Source organism: Penicillium angulare, assembly GCF_028827245.1.
Source record: "Penicillium angulare strain IBT 27051 chromosome Unknown utg000003l_segment0_segment0, whole genome shotgun sequence".
NCBI classification, from domain to species: Eukaryota; Fungi; Ascomycota; class Eurotiomycetes; order Eurotiales; family Aspergillaceae; genus Penicillium; species Penicillium angulare.
Window position 1 is genome coordinate 939882 of NW_026623162.1, and position 20098 is coordinate 959979.

The 20098-nt window shown below is 46.8% G+C and overlaps 7 protein-coding genes across 7 annotated transcripts; 4 read left to right on the top strand and 3 right to left on the bottom strand.

Annotated features, from left to right (window-relative positions):
• Positions 1-2626: 2626 nt before the first annotated feature.
• On the bottom strand, positions 2627-2815 carry N7478_002570 (uncharacterized protein; the record flags this gene model as incomplete). Its single annotated transcript, XM_056918784.1, has 1 exon — positions 2627-2815. One exon carries the CDS (start codon positions 2813-2815, stop codon positions 2627-2629), a length of 189 nt encoding a protein of 62 aa, XP_056781942.1.
• Positions 2816-2948: 133 nt separating this feature from the next.
• Positions 2949-4910, top strand: N7478_002571 (NDT80/PhoG-like DNA-binding family protein; the record flags this gene model as incomplete). The annotated part of the gene is made up of 2 exons (XM_056918785.1): positions 2949-3097; positions 3281-4910. The coding sequence occupies 2 exons, from the start codon at positions 2949-2951 to the stop codon at positions 4908-4910; spliced, it is 1779 nt and encodes a 592-aa protein (XP_056781943.1).
• A 1127-nt stretch (positions 4911-6037) lies between these two features.
• N7478_002572 (cleavage/polyadenylation factor CFT1) lies at positions 6038-10685 on the bottom strand (the record flags this gene model as incomplete). The annotated part of the gene is made up of 9 exons (XM_056918786.1): positions 6038-6522; positions 6578-6725; positions 6788-7241; positions 7296-7371; positions 7430-7628; positions 7682-8047; positions 8105-8272; positions 8329-8642; positions 8699-10685. The coding sequence occupies 9 exons, from the start codon at positions 10683-10685 to the stop codon at positions 6038-6040; spliced, it is 4197 nt and encodes a 1398-aa protein (XP_056781944.1).
• A 410-nt stretch (positions 10686-11095) lies between these two features.
• N7478_002573 (uncharacterized protein) lies at positions 11096-12989 on the top strand (the record flags this gene model as incomplete). Its single annotated transcript, XM_056918787.1, has 3 exons — positions 11096-11645; positions 11717-12724; positions 12802-12989. 3 exons carry the CDS (start codon positions 11096-11098, stop codon positions 12987-12989), a joined length of 1746 nt encoding a protein of 581 aa, XP_056781945.1.
• Positions 12990-13286: 297 nt separating this feature from the next.
• Positions 13287-13901, bottom strand: N7478_002574 (uncharacterized protein; the record flags this gene model as incomplete). The annotated part of the gene is made up of 4 exons (XM_056918788.1): positions 13287-13333; positions 13414-13478; positions 13532-13590; positions 13656-13901. Coding segments are annotated over 4 exons (417 nt in total), but the record flags the coding sequence as incomplete, so codon positions are not given.
• Positions 13902-16182: 2281 nt separating this feature from the next.
• Positions 16183-17777, top strand: N7478_002575 (Atg14 domain-containing protein; the record flags this gene model as incomplete). Its single annotated transcript, XM_056918789.1, has 2 exons — positions 16183-16846; positions 16867-17777. 2 exons carry the CDS (start codon positions 16183-16185, stop codon positions 17775-17777), a joined length of 1575 nt encoding a protein of 524 aa, XP_056781947.1.
• A 779-nt stretch (positions 17778-18556) lies between these two features.
• N7478_002576 (putative ZIP family zinc transporter) lies at positions 18557-20073 on the top strand (the record flags this gene model as incomplete). Its single annotated transcript, XM_056918790.1, has 2 exons — positions 18557-18866; positions 18929-20073. The coding sequence occupies 2 exons, from the start codon at positions 18557-18559 to the stop codon at positions 20071-20073; spliced, it is 1455 nt and encodes a 484-aa protein (XP_056781948.1).
• Between the last annotated feature and the right edge of the window lie 25 nt (positions 20074-20098).

The following is a 20098-nucleotide window of genomic DNA, read 5'->3' on the forward strand; positions in this document are numbered from 1 at the left end:
TAGTAAGGTTTTTCTGACCAATTGCCGTTTGGACTCGGGTAAAGAGAGGGAAAATATGAAGATTTTATTGAGAGTCTTTTGTCATGATTCTATATTTTGGCTGTTTCTTGCAAGGGTGTGTATAGTAGGCAACTAGAACGGTCATGCAGGTGGCCTGGAATCCAGCAACAGCCCTGAACATGCAGTAGGTACAGTTTAGCTGACATCGATCCGATCCACATTCCTGATCGTCAAGGGATTCGATATCTGTTCTGTTCTGTCCTGCGCTTTTCGTCGTTTTTATCTGTGCCGAAAGAAGAGAGGGGAAAAAAGGAAGCATAAAATCAAATGCGTACGATGTATTGCATAACCCCCATAAAAACCCCTGCTGAGTTAGGGGAATGGCCCATCCCGGCATATTCAAAGGTGTTCTTTAATTCTCTAGTGCTCGGTAGTCCGAAATCCTCTTTACCAAAGCGTCTACTGTAGATCGATCTCGGTGATCACCGGGTTGAGAACATCTTTTCTTGTTCTGTTCATTCTTGCATTGCTTCTGTTTCGTTTCTTTTCGTTTCTTTTTCTTCTTTTTCTTTTTTTCCCTTTATTTTTCCGGCGGTTCGGGAAGTAAATGGAAGCTTCGGGAGATCAGGGGCCGCAACACAAAGTTCACGGCCTCGCCGCATTGGGTAACGTGCACGCCTGCAATGATCCTAACCGGCCAACAGAAGATATGTGTAGCAGGATGGGAAGAATGCCCATGCATGATTCGGTGGGGAGTGGATACACTCCACTTGGTGCAATCGAGCAGAGAGGAGAAAGGGGGGAAGGTTAGTAGGGGCGAATCCACCACGATTGGATCCCCCGGGCTCACACTCGCCCAGCTTCACTGGGTCCTGAGGGCCCTTAGGCCCTGAGACCCGTGCAGGAATCGCAGCACAGTCGGAGATAATCAAATCGGGTAAATGCACAGGAGATGAAGGAGGGCACGTCCAGTCGATCAGGTTTGAAGCAACAGACTTCACATGGGTCTTTTAAGGTTTTGGTGCTTTTGCTGCTGCTGTTTCGATCTCGCTTGTCCACCTTCATGACCGAGTTTGGAAAGTCGAGCAAAGACGGTTTTAACGGTCTAGACAAATCATGTCTTCATGTTCCACATGCTCGTGATGCCGCGCCAGAATTACACGGGTATGACCTGGATGCATCACCCGACGCGCGACTATGAACCTGCAGAAGATCATGAATTAATGAATAGAAAATAGAAAATAATAATACAATAATTGCCCGTCAACGGACATCGCCGGTCCCACCCCTCTTCCTCTCTCTGTCTTTTGCCTTTTGCCTATTTTTTTGGGTCTCTCTGTCTCTCTGTCTCTTTTTTTTTTTTTTTTTTTTTGTTATTGCGTTATTATTATCTAGGGTGAATAGGTGGATAAGTGGATAGCTGGGTTTTCTTGCCTGTTTTTGTCCTCGCCTAGCTTGATGGATTCCTCTTTGGGATCCGGAGTTCTGCTTTCTTCCAGATAATTCGGCCCCCACAAGATAGAAATTCAACACCAACTGCAATCAGAGAGAGTTTTTCTTTCCCTGTACTGAACCAGGTTCGGTTCCTGGCTCCGACTGGATGCGGACGCCAAAGTGGATTTTGCCCGTTCGCAGTGGGACCCGGTCGGCATCACCAATCATGATGGTTGCCCCAGCTCATCGAGCGGAGAAAGAGGATCGTAGTCCAGATGCCCCGTGCTTTTTCTTTTTTCTGAAGCGTAACTCGTGTCCTGCTGGATGGATGCATATGGTGGCGTTGATTGGGCTGGGGCACTTCCAGGACGATGGCGCTGCATGTCAGACGGAGCCCATGTTGATCATCAATCCTTCAGAGAAGGGATCGAGAAGAATGAGTTTGTATCGAATTGAATATACTTTGACCAAGGAGGGGGAAGAAAGTAGAAGATGGTGGTGCAATAAGGTACCGAGTCTAGAAAGTCTAGATGGAAGAAAATTACGAGACAAAAACGGGACACCGAAAACGAAAAGCCTGTATACTGTATACACTCATCCTGGTGCACAATGGAAATTATCTATGAGACAGGATCCATGGAAATCCCCCGGTACATGATGAATGAGTAGTACGTCTTATACGAAGTACCTCAGGTATCTACCACATGTAATTTAGCCTCTATATACTTTTCTATAATTCTATTATAATTTATACTACATAGAGGGGGGTACCGCAGCCCTGTCTTGCATGATTGGCGTTTTTCCTAGGCCTGGATCTCTCTGTACGCAGTGGGTTCCGAGTTTGTGCACTGTAGAATGATCTTCAGGGCCCAGTTTGGGGCCGTGAGACTGCGAGAGTCTTGGAGGGAGAGAGAGAGAGAGACAGAGAGAGAGAGAGAGAGGGGGAGAGAGAGAGAATGTCAGTATTTAGATTTCATGTTTCAGTACGGGAAATATTCATATGCTTGCCGACAGCCGATCGTCCTGAAGAGAGAAAAGGATTTGTCCAGTGTAATCATCACTTGGATTGTAAAAAAAGATTAACAAAATGAAGTGGAGATCATATATCAGTCGACACCCTCTAATGTACCTGACATATGTACTTAATTTATTTAACATAATGACCCCCCTCCTCTTGCCTTCCTCCTCTCTCCTAATATTGATCATCTGCTTTCCACCCTGCTACTTTAATACCGGCTGTATCGAGTGTACCGAGTGTACCGACCTCCTCCCGGGGCCGTATTGTCTGATACTGTCCATTACGGGTCTGTACAGATACCAAACCGTCTTCGTTCTCCGCAAAAACCGCGGCTCCACTTTTCCCCGAATCCGCCGTTCGCATCGCTCTTACCCTCTAACCCAAACCCTCCTCTCTCTCCTCGAGAAAAGCCGCATTCCAAGACTTTCTTCCCCCTTTTCTATTCCTTCGTTTCCTCTTTTCTCCGTGTGTGTTCATCCAACCTTCTGCCCTCGCCATGGAGGGCTTCGATACCATGGCTATGCCGCCTTATCTGGCGAGCCCGCTCTCCCTCGGCAATCTCCAGGGCTCCGACTATCTGAATGCCATGCCGGGCCTTGACCTCCCCGATCATCGTTCCAACTTCGACTCCGAAACTTTTGTCAGGTAATACTCCGATCCGCTCCTAATTTGATTGAGACGAAGAAAAAGAAAACAAGAAGAATCCCTCCCATATCAAAAAAAAGCAAAGAAAGAGAATGGAGGGGGGGAAAGGAAGAGGAACAAAACAACCAAAACAAGAGGAGGGGGCGCAATTGCACAGAGACTCAAGAACTAACAACCATATAGCGACGATCTCTCCTTTCATCCAAATGGACTGCCGCAGTCCTTAAAACGCTTTCCCTCGGGATATGACGACCCTTTCACCGATATGGTCGCCCCGTTCGACCCAGTCCCACCAGAACAACCACCCCAGGACTCCTCGATTGACCACAATAATAAATTGCTGAGCTTCTCACTGCCAGCATATCACTTCACCTTGCTCGATTACTCCATGCGACGAACTTCATTATCAGTATCTGCCCAGTTGCATGGAATGTTCTTCTTGGCCGAATCGCCCTATACCACATCGCCCTCGGACAATGCTCCGCCGCAGCAGGGCGCCGAGCTGACCTGCTATCGTCGCAACTTATTCCAGATCACCGGATCCGTCACATTACCCCGAGGCATGCGCTACATAATGACCGACAACGGCGACCGTATCCCAATATTAGCTCAAGAACTCACTGTGTCAGCCACGGAATCAGTGGAGGGGAACCCGGTGAAGATCATTTCAGTGCCATGGAAAACTCCCTCGGCTGCCGCGGCTAACGCCAGCTCTGCCATCGATGACCACAGTAACGGCGGTGCCATCAAAATCGAGAAGGAACCCACGCCAATCCCATTGGATATTATGGCGGGCCAGGATCTCGATACGGACTATGCCACTTTCCCCATTGCCTGGAAGCGTCTGCAGTTTCGTGTAGCCACCGCTAATAATGGTCGCCGAAAGGAGCTCCAGCAACATTTTGTTGTCCGTTTGAAAGTGGTTGCCACTCTGTCCACGGGGGCCAAAATCTCTATATCGGAAGTCCAGTCGGGTCCCGTCATTGTTCGTGGTCGTAGCCCGCGCAACTTCCAGTCTCGAAAGGACCTTCCCCTCAGTGGTAGTGCTGCAGCCTCTCGAAAGAATCAGGCCAACTCAGCTGCGCTGAATCGCACTCCAACCAGCGAGTCGGTCCCTCGTCGTGCCAGCGTGACTCCAGCTAAAAATAAAGCCCCATCAGCTACTGTTCAGAGCAGCTCACCCGAAACTACATCCGTGCCACCTCCCAGCATCATACAACAACCTCAGGCCCCACCTGATTGGACCCCTATGCCTCACGCCGCATCTAACAACGTAATGTCTCACCACCAGCCTCTCTATCCTCATTCCAGCGAGCAACTCTCACAGGCTGTCGATCAACAACGCAGGGTCAGCAGTACGACAGCTGCCTCAGCTGCGCCTATTAATTTGTCTCTTTTGGACGCAGAGGACGGTGGCGATACAAGCCTCCAACTAGACCAAAAGATGATGACATCTTACGCCAACGAAATCCCTCAACAACATTCAGTGAACCTCGACCATTCTGCTCCACCAGCCAAGATGCGCAAAATCTCCCACAACATTTCTCAGACCCCGTCTCGCAGTGCCACTTCATCTATTCCACTCCTGGAGACTGCCAATCTACCTCAGCAGTTTGTATCATCACTACCCTTTCCAAATGAGAGTACCGATTTCCTATATGAGTACTTTCCACTAGGGTTGGATGATTGGCAAGCACCGGTAGACGCTGTCTATCGTCCGCATGTGGTGCATCATACCAACATGCCTGAGATGAAGTTTGTGGCATCTAGAGGGCGCAGCAAACGTTATTTTGCGGCAGAAGATGTATTTTAACACTCAATCTCCTGACTTGGGGATGGAGTTTATTTTCCTTTTTCATCTCTCTGCCTTGTGCTTTATTCTTGGGCTTACAACATGGGTTGCATTTGCATATGCCGGGATTGGGGGGATTGGGGAGGATTAGTCCGTTCGATTTCAACACCTACGCTTTGTCCCCTTTTAGAGTTATGTTCATCTTTTTTCATTCTCTCTTTTCAGCGAAAACGGGTCGTTGTGAGCCCATTCTTTGTCGATTTGTCCGAATCTAAGACGGTTGAGCCGGATTTGACTATCGGTATCGTCTTGGGGCTTAGTCGCGCGGTCTTTCTTTTGTCTATTGTTGGAAACTACTGGATTTCCTGGTGCAAAACTGGCGATTAGGCGTACCGAGGAGTTCTTTGCTTTTATTTCTGTTTTCTTTACTTTTCTTTTTTTCCCGTGCAATTCTTGTGTTTTGCGATTCCCGAAAAGAGGGAGCAAGGACGTCTGGCGCTCTATGATTTCTGGATGATATCCTCTGGAGTTACGAGCTATCTCCCTCGGGTTTCTCAGATGACATAATAAAGAAGGAAACCCCTATATAGCCATGTTTGTGATTTGGGATTGGATTTCTGTGTGGGTTTTACTGGCACTTGGTCTTGGTATTCTACGGATATGTTTGGTCTGTGGTTCTGGTTATATCCCCTCGTGTTATGATGTTACGCTGCTATTTATTTGCCGCTTAACCTGCGAAATTTGTCACTATATACTTGTGGCTCGTCAGGTTCAATTTATTATTATTATTATTATTATTTTTAAAAAAAAACAACCAAACAAACAAACAAACAAACAGACGTATTTCTATCTAAACGATTTCTATCTCAACCATACGTTAGGACATTCAACTACACCAAAGGCGCATCTAGGACGTGCGTGTTTCAGGATACCCTGTGAATCAGAAGAAGGGTGTCATCTTATAGAAAAAATTTCAGATTACCCATGGAGTGTCAACCATGTCGCTTGGATGCTAGTGATTAAGTATAATATTGTATGTATATAGGTGGTGGGTATGAACTTTAGGATCTATGGAAGGTCACTTGTGGACATTTCGGGCCTTTCTTTGATGACCACAATTTTGTTCCGCTAAGAGCATTCAAAGTCTCCTAAAGATACCCTAGTCCATCTCCACTAATGGCTTCGAGATCGGCACGGATCTCCCACTCCGTCGCGCCAACACGACCTGCAATATCCACCTGGCGCTGCTTTCCTAAACTCAACCACTGCCGAAGCAAAGTTCCATCCACCATTCCTCGGCCGGAAGCCCCGTCGCTTTCAACGGCTCGGAACGCACGAGGATTCAAGCCACCGGGGTGCTCAGCTGTGTTGATCATTTGAGATTGTAAAGCAGATAGTCTACGGTAGGACTCCTCCGCGACGGTCGTCACCAAGGCTAAGGAGCCGTTCTGTGAGGCGATCAGAACATTGTATGTCGAGATCGTTTGGTCAACATCCATTTCATCTTCTGTGGTAGGTTCGATGAGTTCAGACGAAACAGCTGTGCGGGGCAATAATGTGACCGTTGAAGCGAAGTTTCCTGCATAGAACTTGCTTCTATTGAGTAGCCGGTCTCCATTTGAGGACTTGGGGTCTAAATAACGGTAAGCATCCATGCGATGATAGTGTTTTACCATGCATTGACATACCTTCTGGGTCATATTGCAGTACATGCAGAGTACAGTCACTGTCTGCGACTAGAATGTACAGCTTATTTCCATCTGGAAGAAAATCTGCAGCCACGACTTCTAAATACTCCGGGTCTTTGCCGAAGAGAGTCATTCTGTAGGGTTCCTCCTATAAACGACGTTAGTATTCATAGAGGAGAGAACGATATGCAAAGGGGCCAAGTTTCTTACCGAATAGCCTGCGAACCAAAGTCCCTTGACTGCATCTCCCAGGATACACATGCCCGTGCCCTTGAGCTCTTTCGCGACATTAACATAGGTTTGCAGGTCCATAAAGGCCACAGGAAGAAGGCTTCCGTCCTCTTTAAGACCTCTCACCATGCATTTTTGTCCTTGGGCCACAATCACAAATCCTTGGCCACCAATGCCGGACAAGGCGGTCACTGCACCTTTGACAGATTCCTTGCCGACAAGTTTGAGTCTGCGGCCTGTTTCCGGTCTTCCTGGTTCCGGGACGACTTCAATCACATCAAAAACGTAGATGCAACCTCGGGCTGGAATATCTTCACCCCTGGTGATTGATGTGCCCACGACGATCAAATCCTTACGTTCGTGTGTGTTTTCTGACACCTCCAAATTCACATTCTTTACCGCTGTCACATGTTCGGCAGCCTCAAGTGGATAACTATTTACGGTTAGCATTTGAACAAGGCATAATTATACATACCGCAATTCTTACCTGTCGATAACCTCCCAGGTCTGTGGGCTGACGACTTTAATGAAACTCTGAGGAACTTCAGGAAGGAATGATATCGCTGAAAAAGTATGTCAGCTAGAAAAATCACGGTAGACTGGTTAGGGATCAGAACAAACCTTCATTGCGCCATTCGGCATGCAGTTCATCGTTCTCAGGTAGCTTAAAGCCTACAGGAGAGCTGGTGGCAACGACATAGGTTTCAGATGCAGTGGCATAAGTTAAGAAGTCGACCTGCTCATCTAATGGAATTTTTCGTAGGATCCAGGGGTAATCAAGCTGGGTATCTGGAGGTAGTTGGCAAGCTCGAATCGTGTGCTGGTCAATGTTTGTTAGCATAGGCAGAAATTCCTAAGTGGAAGCAATTTTACCTCAGAGTCCACATAGATAAAGCCGCGTTCACAACCGAGGGCTGGTGAGTCAAAGCCACTGAGCCATCGTGTGAATTCACCTCGGAGGCGAACCACATGCGGCGGGCTCTTTGCTGTCCTTACGAGAAATCTTCCCGAGTAACCTGGCATGAACACTGTGCTGAGGCCTGAAATATTTGACAGAGCCCGCAAAGGCCTTGCGCGACTGTGACTCTGATCGTCACGCTCGGGCGATGAAGGGGAAGTAATCTTAGCGAGAGTATGGTGGGGTTCTCGGAAGAACTGGAGCTTTGATTGTCCATCTTCTGCATCCGGTGGGGTTAATACTGGCTTGTAAACAGCCAGGTCATCGTTGACAGTTCGTATCTAAGCATATATGTTAGCGTGAAGTTCTATTTTATTGACTTTGGAAGGTGGTCATACAATCAAAAATGGCTCAGTAACGGAGGCATCGCCAAGATCAGCCACTAGAATCTCTTTCAAAGTCTCTCGCACATTCGACTTTCGAGGTGGATCTCTCGACAAGACTGGCTGTAAGCAGTCGACGCCTTCGATAACGGATAAAAGTTTCATATTCGGTACGTCAAATAACTGCAGAGTAAAAGTTAGATAGTTTGGACAAATGTCCCCTGGTAACATTGACTCACCGAGAGCTTGTATTCTGGACTCAGTAGAAACAGAAGGGCGTTTCCTTGAGCCTGGGCTGTGTTTGACCCTTGTAGGGGGTTGAAAAATTGATACCTGTCTTGGTAGAGAGAGGCGGAATGCCATGCAATATTGGATAATTCTTCTGGGAGTGACACTTCATCAAGATCCCCGCTGGCATCCATTTGAAGCAATAGCAGGGAACAGTCATCTCGTAGAATAGCCAAGAAGGGATCGGCAAAGCTCGCGCTCACAGCATGGCGCTCTTCATCAGTCTCTTCATCCCAAATGAGATATATCTGTGCTAGTTCCAAGTCTACAAGATGTGTTAATGCGCAGTTGATCTCCGCCTAAAAAGGAGTGGAAACATACCTTTGTCATAAATTCTAACCTCGTTGCGAAGAACCTGCACAAGACGAGTTTCATCTGCCAGTAGACCAATGTCGATGGTAATGTCATCATTTGGGTTGAAATCGGCGGCTTTTATGGGCTTCAAATATTGTCCCTCCACCGCCAAGATTTCTGATGCTTCTCTGTCTGCGTCGACCAGTCGTGAGGTGATCACATATTGACGAGGGGCGTCTATATCCGAATCTACTACGAGCGAAGGGTCTTTTTTGCCGGTGGCCATTGAGACTGACCACACTCCATCAACGTCATTACTTTCAAAGGAACTTCTTGTCAAGGGATCAAGCTCCCTGTTGATAACGACAAGCCCACCGGCTCCGCCAGAGCCTTGCGATGCAACCAGCTCCAACCCGGTAGACGCATCTTCGTCGCCGGACTGACTGGTAGCAGTATCCGAGGCTCGATTAGCTTGGCCTAGGGTGATATCACGCAGAGGGCCGATACTGCAGAGCCGATCGTTCAATTGAAGGCGATAGTATTCAGGTGTCGAAGCCTCTGTTTCTGTGCGTGCGTCAGATTGAACACATTCTGGGAGTGAGGAATATAGATCGTCCTCATATCCATCGTCATCCATTTGATCATCTTCAGATAGATCATCAGCTCCATTGGATATCTGCTTAATTTCCGATCGGGATTTTTTGCCTGAAGCCGAGTGAGTCCACCCAATTAGCACTGAGTCCCCGTCTTCGCTACCAATGAAAACATTGCCATCGTTGAAGCAGGTTGAACAGGAGGCAGGCGATTTAATAATATCTCCACCTGCTTGAGCCGGCAATGAGTGAATAGACATGCCCGACACAGACCGACCATCTAATTTGAATTTAATTAGCGCCGCGTCGCCCGAAGCAAGCGCAATAAGAATATCGCCGCTATTTCCACCTAATCGTTCCACTATACATCCTTCTAGGCGGAAACCCAAGTCGGATTGATTACTCATGGAAAAGGATGAGACTTGGCGAGAGAATTCATTCACCCCAACGGCGTTTGTTTTGCCAGCCTGGTCCACGTGTACAATTTCATTAGTTCCAATGAGCAGAGCACCTCCCACGGGGGGTGGTAGTGCCACGATCTTGAACAAATCACTGGGAAGTCGAGAGACAGAAAGGAGCGTCGTTGAAGCCCGCTGCTCGAGGTCTAGCGTGAAAACTGTGTAGAACATAATATCCTTTCTCTCATGAACAAGAGATGTGGAGGTTGCAACCTGGGAGTACAGAATGCCGAATGTCGGTTCTCTGTATTCGTAGAGAAACTCTAGGCTGACAGGATGCAACAACGAAGGATCCAAAGCTGTCAGAGGTAGGACGAAAGAGGCAGCATAAGGGGTGGCATGGGCGTTGCCGTCCTTGTTTTTAACAATTTGGGCCTCTTCTATCTTCTTTGTTTGGCCAGGGCGTTCGCCATCCAAGTCTGGGTCGTAATCATCCATCACTAGATCATCCCCTGCTTGATGAAAAGGCAGGATAGCTAGGTTGCGGACACCAAAGTTGAAAACCGCACATCGGCTACTAGGGTCCACGCTAAGTATGCTACCGCAAGAACTGAGATCTGGCACCCAGGGACTGCGGGTCAAGTCATCTCGCTCATAGTAATGGATTGAGACTGTGGAAATATTCTGACGCTGGGGATCCCACTCAATCAGACTGAGTTTGGCATTTCGAACAGCCAGTAAAATCGCCTCTCCTCCACTCTTTGAATTCAGGATTTTAACTCGATTCAGGTCCGTTACAGTTCCTGGCAAAGAATACTCCTTCTCTAGAACGAGTTTGGGCTCGGATAAATGGGAGAGGGATGAGTGGGTCCCAATGTTTTCCGATGAAGGTTTGCGTAGTGAAAACACCTGAAGCAACGATGAGCGAACCACAACCAGGTTGGCAGCCGTAGATGATAAAAAAGGAAGTGCAAGAGCATGGGTGACCCCCATCGGGGGTAAAAGCTCTGTATAGCACTGCATTTCGAAGAACTAGCACGATGTCAAAGTTGTTTGGATGCTCCGATCATCAGTTTATAGGAGTTGTGATCCCAAAGTGAACATGACAGTCCTAGGCCCGAATCAACCCTGAGCCAGAAGAATTGGAAGATTAAAACGGGAATCCCTCAATGACTCGGAGACTGTAGTCGAGTGATGTGCCTATCCAGGGTGGACTTCAGAAACAAAGCTTCGTGTCACGTGTCGCTTTCCCAATCGGGTTAGCCCATGACGACAAGGCAACGAACTGTAAGTCCAACTTCCTGCTTTCTCTCTTGCATCTTCTTCCGTGTGTATCTTGACTTGTTTATTTTATTTATTTTGTTCCAAGACAAGAGAGTTTCTTCTTCACCTTTATCTAACTGTGGCCTCATGTGGGAACATCGTTCTTCGTGATGGCACTCCTTCAGACTTCTCTGATCTGGACTGTGTATGCAGCCGTGATAGCAATCCTACTGGCAGTAGCCTCAGTGTTTATCTATATCTACCAAACCCCTCGGGAACGTCCTCCATCTGTAACTCTGACATGCATTGTTGCCATTGCTAGCCTCCTGGCGACTGTGCTTCTCCTTCCCGTGGATGTTGCGCTCGTGTCATCCACCACCTCGTCTCGACTGGGCCAAAGAAAAGACTGGGCCACCCAGGATACAGTTGACAGAATCACTTACTCCCTGACTATCATCTACTATCTTTTGTATTCGCTGGATGCTTTGCTGTGCCTTCTAGTGATTCCTTTCACCTACTTCTGGTATGAGGAGTACGATGAGGTTGCCACGGAGGAAGGAGAACAGTCATTGGGGCAACGGCTCTGGGGATCTCTCAAATACACCTTATCTTTTGTGGCGATCGTGGTCATTCTTTTTCTGGTTGGATTCTTTGTCCCAGTTTCCCAAGACAAGAATGACCTAGACTTGGATTATTTCAAGCGATTGCTAACAGAGAACCGTAAGTTCAATACGCGCATTTTCTTCAAGATTCTCCTTTGTGTGTGTTTCATGATGCTGACTTTGAGATAGATGGCGAGCGCGCTTTAACTTTTGCCTTGGGTCTTTTGATGACACTCGGGATTTGTCTGTATGTCTTGTATACTTCAGTGGGGCTCGCTTTGTTCCCCATTGGCTTAATCAAGACTGCTCCTTCAATCTCCAGTCCCGCTCTACGGGCATCTACAACCCATCAATTGGAAATTAACCAGGAGCGTCAGAGACAACTCGAAGGTCGCTGTGGGGGGAACCCAGAGCTTCTTTCATCGAAAGATCGTAGAGAACTAGACACTCTCACAAGAGATGAGCGAACGTTGATCCGACGACAGCGCTTAGTTGAAGAAGCGCAAGGTGAAGGTCGAAGCTGGTTGATGCGCGCATGGTTCAAGATCGAAGCAGTATTTCGTCCCTTCAAACTGCTAGGAGGCCTACTACTACTGTTGATGGCTTTTGTAACATGGGTGTCTATGTTGTTGACATCCATTGACAAGGCAAAGAACTCGGTCTGCAAACATCGCTGTGGATATATTCTGGGACATATCAACATTTTTAATCCGCTCAACTGGGCACTTGTCCAATCTGCCAAGGTTTTCCCAGTTGATTATGCGGTATTCACTGTGCTTGTTCTACTTTTGTTCTGCAGCTCCGTTGTTGGTATCACGACTGTTGGGATTAGGTTTCTTTGGATTCGAATTTTTCAGATTCGGAAGGGCCACACATCACCTCAGGCTCTGCTTTTGGCAACTACAATGTTGATGCTCATAATTCTTGCATTGAATTATTCCATTTCCATGGTGGCCGCGCCTCAATATGCTACATTCGGCCCACAGACATTTTGTGATCGTACCCCGATACTGCCACTGGAGCAACCGGACTGTTCTAGCCACAAAGATCTCATAAAGCCATGCTCCGAATTGGCCGAGAATCCTGCGGCGAAGAGCGTGTGCACGCCCAGCATTGCCAGTACCTTCTTGAACCGCGTGACCTTTAATTTCCCATTCTTTGGCGTCGTGTTCTTCTGGGCCCAATTCTTCTTCCTCGGTAAGAAGCCTCTTCAAAATATTCGATCCTACTTTCCTTTATAGACAGAACCTATTTGACTGACCATTCACTCACAGGCCTTTATCTGATTGTCTTTGTGACGTCCTTGTTCCGCTCACCAAAACTGAACGAAACGCAGCTCGACGAAGATGCTGAAGAGGCTGAAGAAGAGGGTCTTCTTGCTAACACAGGGAGACGCTTCAATGCAACTTGGCAAGATATCACCGGCAGGGCAGACCGCAGTGTTTCCAGTAACCAAGGGTAAAGGATTCATTGAATTGTCAACCGTTAAATGGATTAGCCCAGATATTGACAGCTATCCCGAGGAGGGTCTCGGTTGTATGTTTGATATTATCATCTGATGGAGGCAAATATTGGATTCATCATAATCGTGTGCATGCGGTATCTTAAATTAGGGAATACAGAGCCATTCAACGCATGATCCTCCCATTCGGTCAGCTTCAGATTAAATCATATTGGGTATTCCATAAGCCTGCTGGAGTTTGCATGGCAAAGCAAAATCCTAAAATATTTGTCGTAAATCATCAAACCCTCAACGTACATTCAGCAGGGCAAGCGCACTCTGAAATGCCTCGACTACTTCCATGTCTTGATGAGAACTCATGAGTTAGCTTTTGAGTGTATAAAAAACGGGGATGAGGTCTGAATCGGTGATTTTCTTGTCTTACAATGCTTTTTCTTATTTTCCACGCTCACTTCAGAATTCTGGACATGCTGCATTTGTGTCTTGAATCTTCGGGTTTGTTAGAAATGAAACATATTGGCATTTGAGGTGGGCATTCTCACCGTTTTAAGGCCCGCTGCTCATCTTGCAACACGGCTGTCTGAGACCATGCTGTAAAAGCCTTCACACATAATGTTTAATGATCAAATAGATTGTGAACAACAAATACAGAATGTCCCTTCTTACCTCCAGTAACCTGGCCGTCTCAGAACGAATGTTTTCTTCAGCTCGACTATGCTCATCCATGGCGTCGGTGTATTTCTCTTGCAACTGAATCCAGTCATATTGTTGAAGATCCTGAGTCAAATGGCTCACTAGAGCGTCTTCTGTGTCAATAACTGGTTCGATTGGCTCGGGGCTGCGCGTCTGCTGGGACTCCTTCAATACAGGAGGACGCGATGCATTGTCTTGGGTGTCAACAGACGACATCATTCTTTCCGAAGCTTCAGCGATAGGGTAATATGACAAAAATGCTGGGCCGTGGCAATTAACACGATTCAATTATCATGGAATCTGGAGAAAATCAACATGGGGAGCTTATCAGTAACTCAAGCGAGCCCGGTGATCAGACCTAGTTAACTAACTTGTTAACTTAAGTTAACGTATTCGGTAAGCGAGTGACGCATGTAAGCGAGTGACGCACCCCGCCCAAAACGCGTCTATGAATTAGCACTTAATTAATTCGACCACCCATTATGCTACCAATTCGCCTCCAAACCTCGAGAAACTCAATCAAGCAAGAGGGTAGGATCTTATTAGCTATTCAGGCTATAAAGAACCAAGAAATCAGCACTATTCGTGAAGCAGCACGTCGTTTTAATGTGTCGGAGCCGACACTTCGCCGCCGCCTCCGCGGTGTTCAAAACCGCGCGAATTCACGCGCCAACTCACATAAATTAACAGAAATCGAAGAGGAAACGCTTCGAAAATGGATCCTATCGCTTAATGATCGTAGAGCAGCGCCCCGGCCGACTACTGTACAAGAAACTGCGAATATTCTTCTTAAGGCTCGCGGAACAACCCCTATTCAAACAGTCGGGGAAAAATAGGTTTATAACTTCGTGAAAAGGCATCCTGAACTATCAAACCGGTTCTCGAGGCACTATAATTACAAACGTGTGAAGTACGAAGACCTAAAAATTATTGGTGAATGGTTTAATCTTATTCAAAAAACTATACTTCAATACGGCATCGATCCCGACGACGTTTATAACTTTGACGAGACTGGTTTTACGATAGGATTAACAGCGACTACGAAAGTTATTATAAAAGCTAAATACTACGGTCGGCGATCACTTTTACAACCCGGAAATCGTAAGTGGGTAACTACAATTAAATATACAAATACTTTAGGTTAGGTCTTACCTCCGTGCATAATTTTTAAAGGCAAGGTTTTCATTGAATCTTAGTTCGATAATTTCCCGGATAATTAGCGATTCGAAGTAAGCCTAAATAGCTGGATTTCTAATAAAATCGGTCTTCATTGGCTTAAAAAGCTCTTTATTCCGTCGACTTCTTCGCAGTTAAAGGGTTAGTATCGACTTTTAATACTCGACGGCCACAGAAGTTATTTAATCCCGAGGTTTAACAAAATCTATAAAAAAAACGATATTATACTAATTTATATACCCACACATTTATCACATCTTTTACAATCTCTCGATATTAGCTGTTTTATAGTATTAAAGCGCTTATATAGTCAGCTTATCGAAATAAAGATACATCTCAGGATTAACTATATCAATAAACTTAATTTCCTTAAGATATATCTATACGCTTAAATTAAGACTTTTAAACCTAATACTATTAAAAATAGCTTCGGGGCAACTAGTTTAATACCTTTTTCACCCGATTAAATACTCTTAAAGCTTAATATTTGTCTTTAAACCCCGATATCCCCGACAAGCTAAGATAGCGAATCAAGCCGAAATTTTACACCAAAAACTCCCTATACAGAGAAAGAACTACGTCGACAGGCTTTATTGATTAAAGCTTTACTTCGTATATAGTCTTATAGTCCGCCTAGCCCGTCAGATCATGTATTAAACTAGCTTATAAAAGGCTTCTAACTCTAGATACAAAGTCATATTCTACAAGTACAAGAAATTAAGGAATTACGCGCCGCCAATAAGAAGTAGAAGCAAAAGCAGACTCAGTCGACTAGGCAGATAGCTTACGAAGGCAATATCTCAGTTCAAGAAGTTCATGAGCTACATACGGAGCCATTTGAGGCCCAAGTAGCCCGTATCAATACCTATCGTGAGCAGGTTTCAGAGGGTTTACAGCCACCTACGCAGGGCCAGCAAGGATGTGGAATATGTAGGAAGCCAGGACATAGAAGAGAAACATGCCCAGATAGAGAAGCTAGCTAGTTAAATTAATTTAATGGCGTTTTGGTTAAGAAAAATGCATTTAAAATAGATAATGTATGGTAGGTGCGTCACTCGCTTACATGCGTCACTCGCTTACCGAATACGTTAGTTAGTTAAACAGTCCCGAGTGGACACCTGAGCAATTAGGTGGCGTCAGGTGACGGCATACCCACATGTGCACCACCATCTGAGTACTGGAAGCTGGATACCTCCATCCTCCTTCACTCTCTTTCTTGAGCGCCATCCATATAAGGGGTTTCGGCGGTAGCGCTGGTAGCTTCCACGACACACCATGGAATACGATTATTGGCCATTCAACTGAATATCCTCAACCATCTGCGATGAGCTGTCAAACATGCACTTCTACTCACTCCCGCTTGCCAATCCTTTGTCCGACATGTGCCCGCAATCGTCTTTACCAGTTACGTCTCGAATATACCCAAATACTTCTGGAAAAAGAAGCGTTGGGACAACATATCGAGTCTGCTGTCTCCTCAGATCGCTCCAGGACCCCGCGATCTAAAATAGAGACCGGGTCCTCAGAAGCCGATCATGACGGCTCCCGGCGGTGGGTCCACCAGACCATCTCCAGTCGAGAGAATAGTTCAGCATCCAGGTTGGAGACTGTGAGACAGCATACAAAGACGTTGAAAGAAGAAATCGAGGCTAGAAAAGCCGATATCTTGGAACGCAGGAGACGGTTGGCTCGCAGACGCTCCGACTCAGAGTCGGCCCATTATCAGCTTGGGGAGCGGGAGGCTGCAATTTTGATAAGCATCCAAAACACCACTAAGAGAACCGAGCATCTCTGGCATACTTTGCATAGTAAAACAGCTGAAGCCCGGATCTTCCTGTGTCGGGAAGTCGCCCATTTATATGGCTTACGGCTGAAAACAGCAAGAAAAGCTGACGCTCGTCAAAATTACGTCCTTGGGGGCCTAGCAATCTTGGACTTGCTCGATATGAATGGAAAGCTTACCATATTCTACATTTTTATATATTCCGGTGTACTAACGGCCACTTAGGTTCCACGCCAGCTCACATTTCGACATCTCTATCCAATATTGCTCATCTCCTCGTCCTCGTTTCACACTATCTTTCTCTAAGACTCCCCGCTGAAATAATTTTACCTCATCGAAATTACCCCAATCCAACGATTTTTACACCTGCTGCCTCATACAACTCTTCTGAGGCTACTGGCGGAATTCGTATCCCTCGGCCATCATCTGCCCTAGCAGTCCATCGATCATTAGATACACACGCGCAACCACGCCCAAGACCACTGTTCATCGATAAAGCCCTCCCACGTCTAGCAAAAGAGGACCCTGCGACATACTCGCTCTTCCTGGAGGGAGCCACTCTCCTCGCATGGGATGTCGCATGGCTGTGTCGGACCCAAGGAATCAACCGGGTGTTCGATAAATGGGAAGATGTCTGCGACATCGGGAAAAATATGTTTACATTATTAATTGCCCCGCCAGCTCCAGCATCCAACTTAATGCGCGCGTTCGCTGGTCGAGACACCCAGGCTAAGATAAAACCCACCAAAGATACTCCTCAAACTACGATTAACCGCACGAAGTCGTTCCCCATGCTTGGCCACTATTCACACGGCACTGTACATTCATTTCTGGCTGCATCTGAGGGATCAGATTTTATGCGGACGTGGAAACTAGCCACCCCAACCAAGATTGCAGATCAACTCAAGGCCAGTCTTCTTGGTGAAATGGCCAGCGCGGAATGGGAGCTTCTAGAAGAACAGGAGTGGGATGATGGGACTCCGAAGACTGATCAACAACCATCAGCCCAGGGGAGTAGCACGCCCAATTCATCAAAGCCATCCGATCTCAAGGAAGAGCAACCTCCCAATCAGCCGTCTAATACCGTGCGGCTGGAGAAGGGGAAAAGCGGCTGGACCAAACTGCACAGCAGATAGAATATATTTTTGCTTCTTTTTTATTGAACATATTAAATGAACATACACTCCATTCCAAACCATTTTCTACTGTTTTATTCAGCTCTGTACATCCGTATTTGTACATGGGTCTATTCGAAGTCACTTGAGGGCCTTCTGCAGGTCATGCATGTACGGGGGACCATAACGGCCAGCTGGAAAAAACCCACTTGGTCCTATTGTATTAACCTCTACCACCTAGTACACCGCTATCGGTACTGCTTGAAGCCCTACATGGATAGAAAAACAAGTGGAAAGACCACATGTGCAATGAAAAGATACAGAGAGAAATATCTTACGTACATAGGTTATATTATACTAGGAAGCTGATTTCAAAAGAAGAAGAAAGATTATATCTTCTTAAGATAGTACATATGTAGGCTTGAAGCTTACTTTATGATATCCGGCCTATATAATCCAGGGTCTATAGGATTGTTACTGTATTTCCTGTGGCCGCTACATATGGTTCCCCGGTGGCCATGGGATTGCGGAGTTACTCAGGCTCCGAGATAAGATTGTAACCGTCGGGTGGCCCGAGTTCCTTCATCGGAACCTCGACTTTACAATGCTTCCCCGGCCCCGAGATCTACCAATGTTCTAAACAACATTCGAGGGCATCTGGAACTTTCCTCACTTAGTTCAATTGCATAGGGAAATTTTAAGCATATACTCTGAATCTCACGGCCCCGGAAGTCGATTCTGAATCTTCCATTAATCGTTAGGAGATGTGGCCGTAACCTGGCCGCATCTAGTCCTCAATCATGCACGATGCCCATACATGGCAGATTACCGATGAAAGATCCCTAGGTAAGTATTCGCCAACCCTTTTTGCTGGCAGCTTGGTAAGAACTAACTCTGTTCCTAATTTTGCGCTCATAGATTTCAAACGTGCTCTTTCTCTCGTCTCCGAAATCCCCGAGTCTCTCCTGAGGGCCGAGCTTCAACGACGAGATGGTGCAGGAGCTTCAGCACAAGAAGACACACCCTCCTGTGGCTCCCAGGAGCGGGGGTCTTACAATACATCTTTGCATGTCATGGCACTCTTCCTCATATTGGGACTTAGTACATTGGGTATGCCCGTCTTGATCTCCCTAGTATAATGCTGGATCATTAACAATCTCCCTCTCCTCAAGCATGCTCGTTCCCGGTTCTTGCCCGTCGATTTCCCCGCCTTCCGATCCCACGGCATTTCCTATTCATCTCCAGGCATTTTGGCACAGGTGTTTTGATCGCGACAGCATTTGTACACTTGCTTCCCACCGCATTTGTGTCCTTAACAGACCCCTGTCTCCCCCGGTTCTGGAGTCACACGTATCGCGCCATGGCTGGATTCGTGGCCATGATATCAGTATTCGCTGTTGTTTTGGTGGAAATGTTCTTCGCCATGAAAGGTGCAAAGCATGTGCACAGCAATGACTACGACACCTTGCTTGGTAATCTCGGTCACGAATTCATGAGCGAATTTGAGGACGATGCCGCGGATTACTCTCAATTAGAAGCACAAGGGACCCCTACCAACATTCTTTTAAGCGGTCTTCCTCAAACTGATCAGACCGAGATTGACGAGCAAGCTTCTAGCTCTGTCTATAGGTCAAGGCCCCGACGCTCGGCTGAGTCTCAACCCGACAAGGAAGAAGACGACGATGATGCGGAAATCGATGGCCTCGATGTATCTTCGAGTGAAGTACCACGACCAGATTCTCAACATCTCCATCCACGGCCACATATTCAAGGCCACTTTCGACAACCGTCCGCGACGGAGATCCCGCTACAGAACCCTCAGCGCCAGCTTCTACAGTGTCTACTTTTGGAGGCTGGTATTCTTTTTCACAGTATCTTCATTGGCATGGCTCTCAGTGTCGCGACCGGGACCTCCTTCGTTGTCCTTCTTATTGCTATCAGTTTCCATCAAACCTTTGAAGGTTTTGCCCTTGGGTCACGCATTGCCTCGCTAATTCCTGATCTCTTCTCTCCTTCCTCTGCAAAGCCTTGGCTAATGTCATTGGCATACGGAGCAACAACTCCAATCGGCCAGGCAATTGGCCTAGTCTTACACAACCTCTATGACCCAGCAAGTACCACGGGCTTGCTCATGGTTGGCATTACCAACGCAATCAGCAGTGGTCTTCTGCTTTTCGCCGGTCTTGTAGAGCTTCTAGCAGAAGACTTCTTGAGCGAACCAAGCTACGAAACTCTTAAAGGAAAACGACGGGTAGAGGCGTGTATATCAGTTGCCTGTGGGGCTCTGCTGATGGCATTTGTTGGGGCGTTTGCCTAAAAAGGAGAGGAGACTTACATCTCTA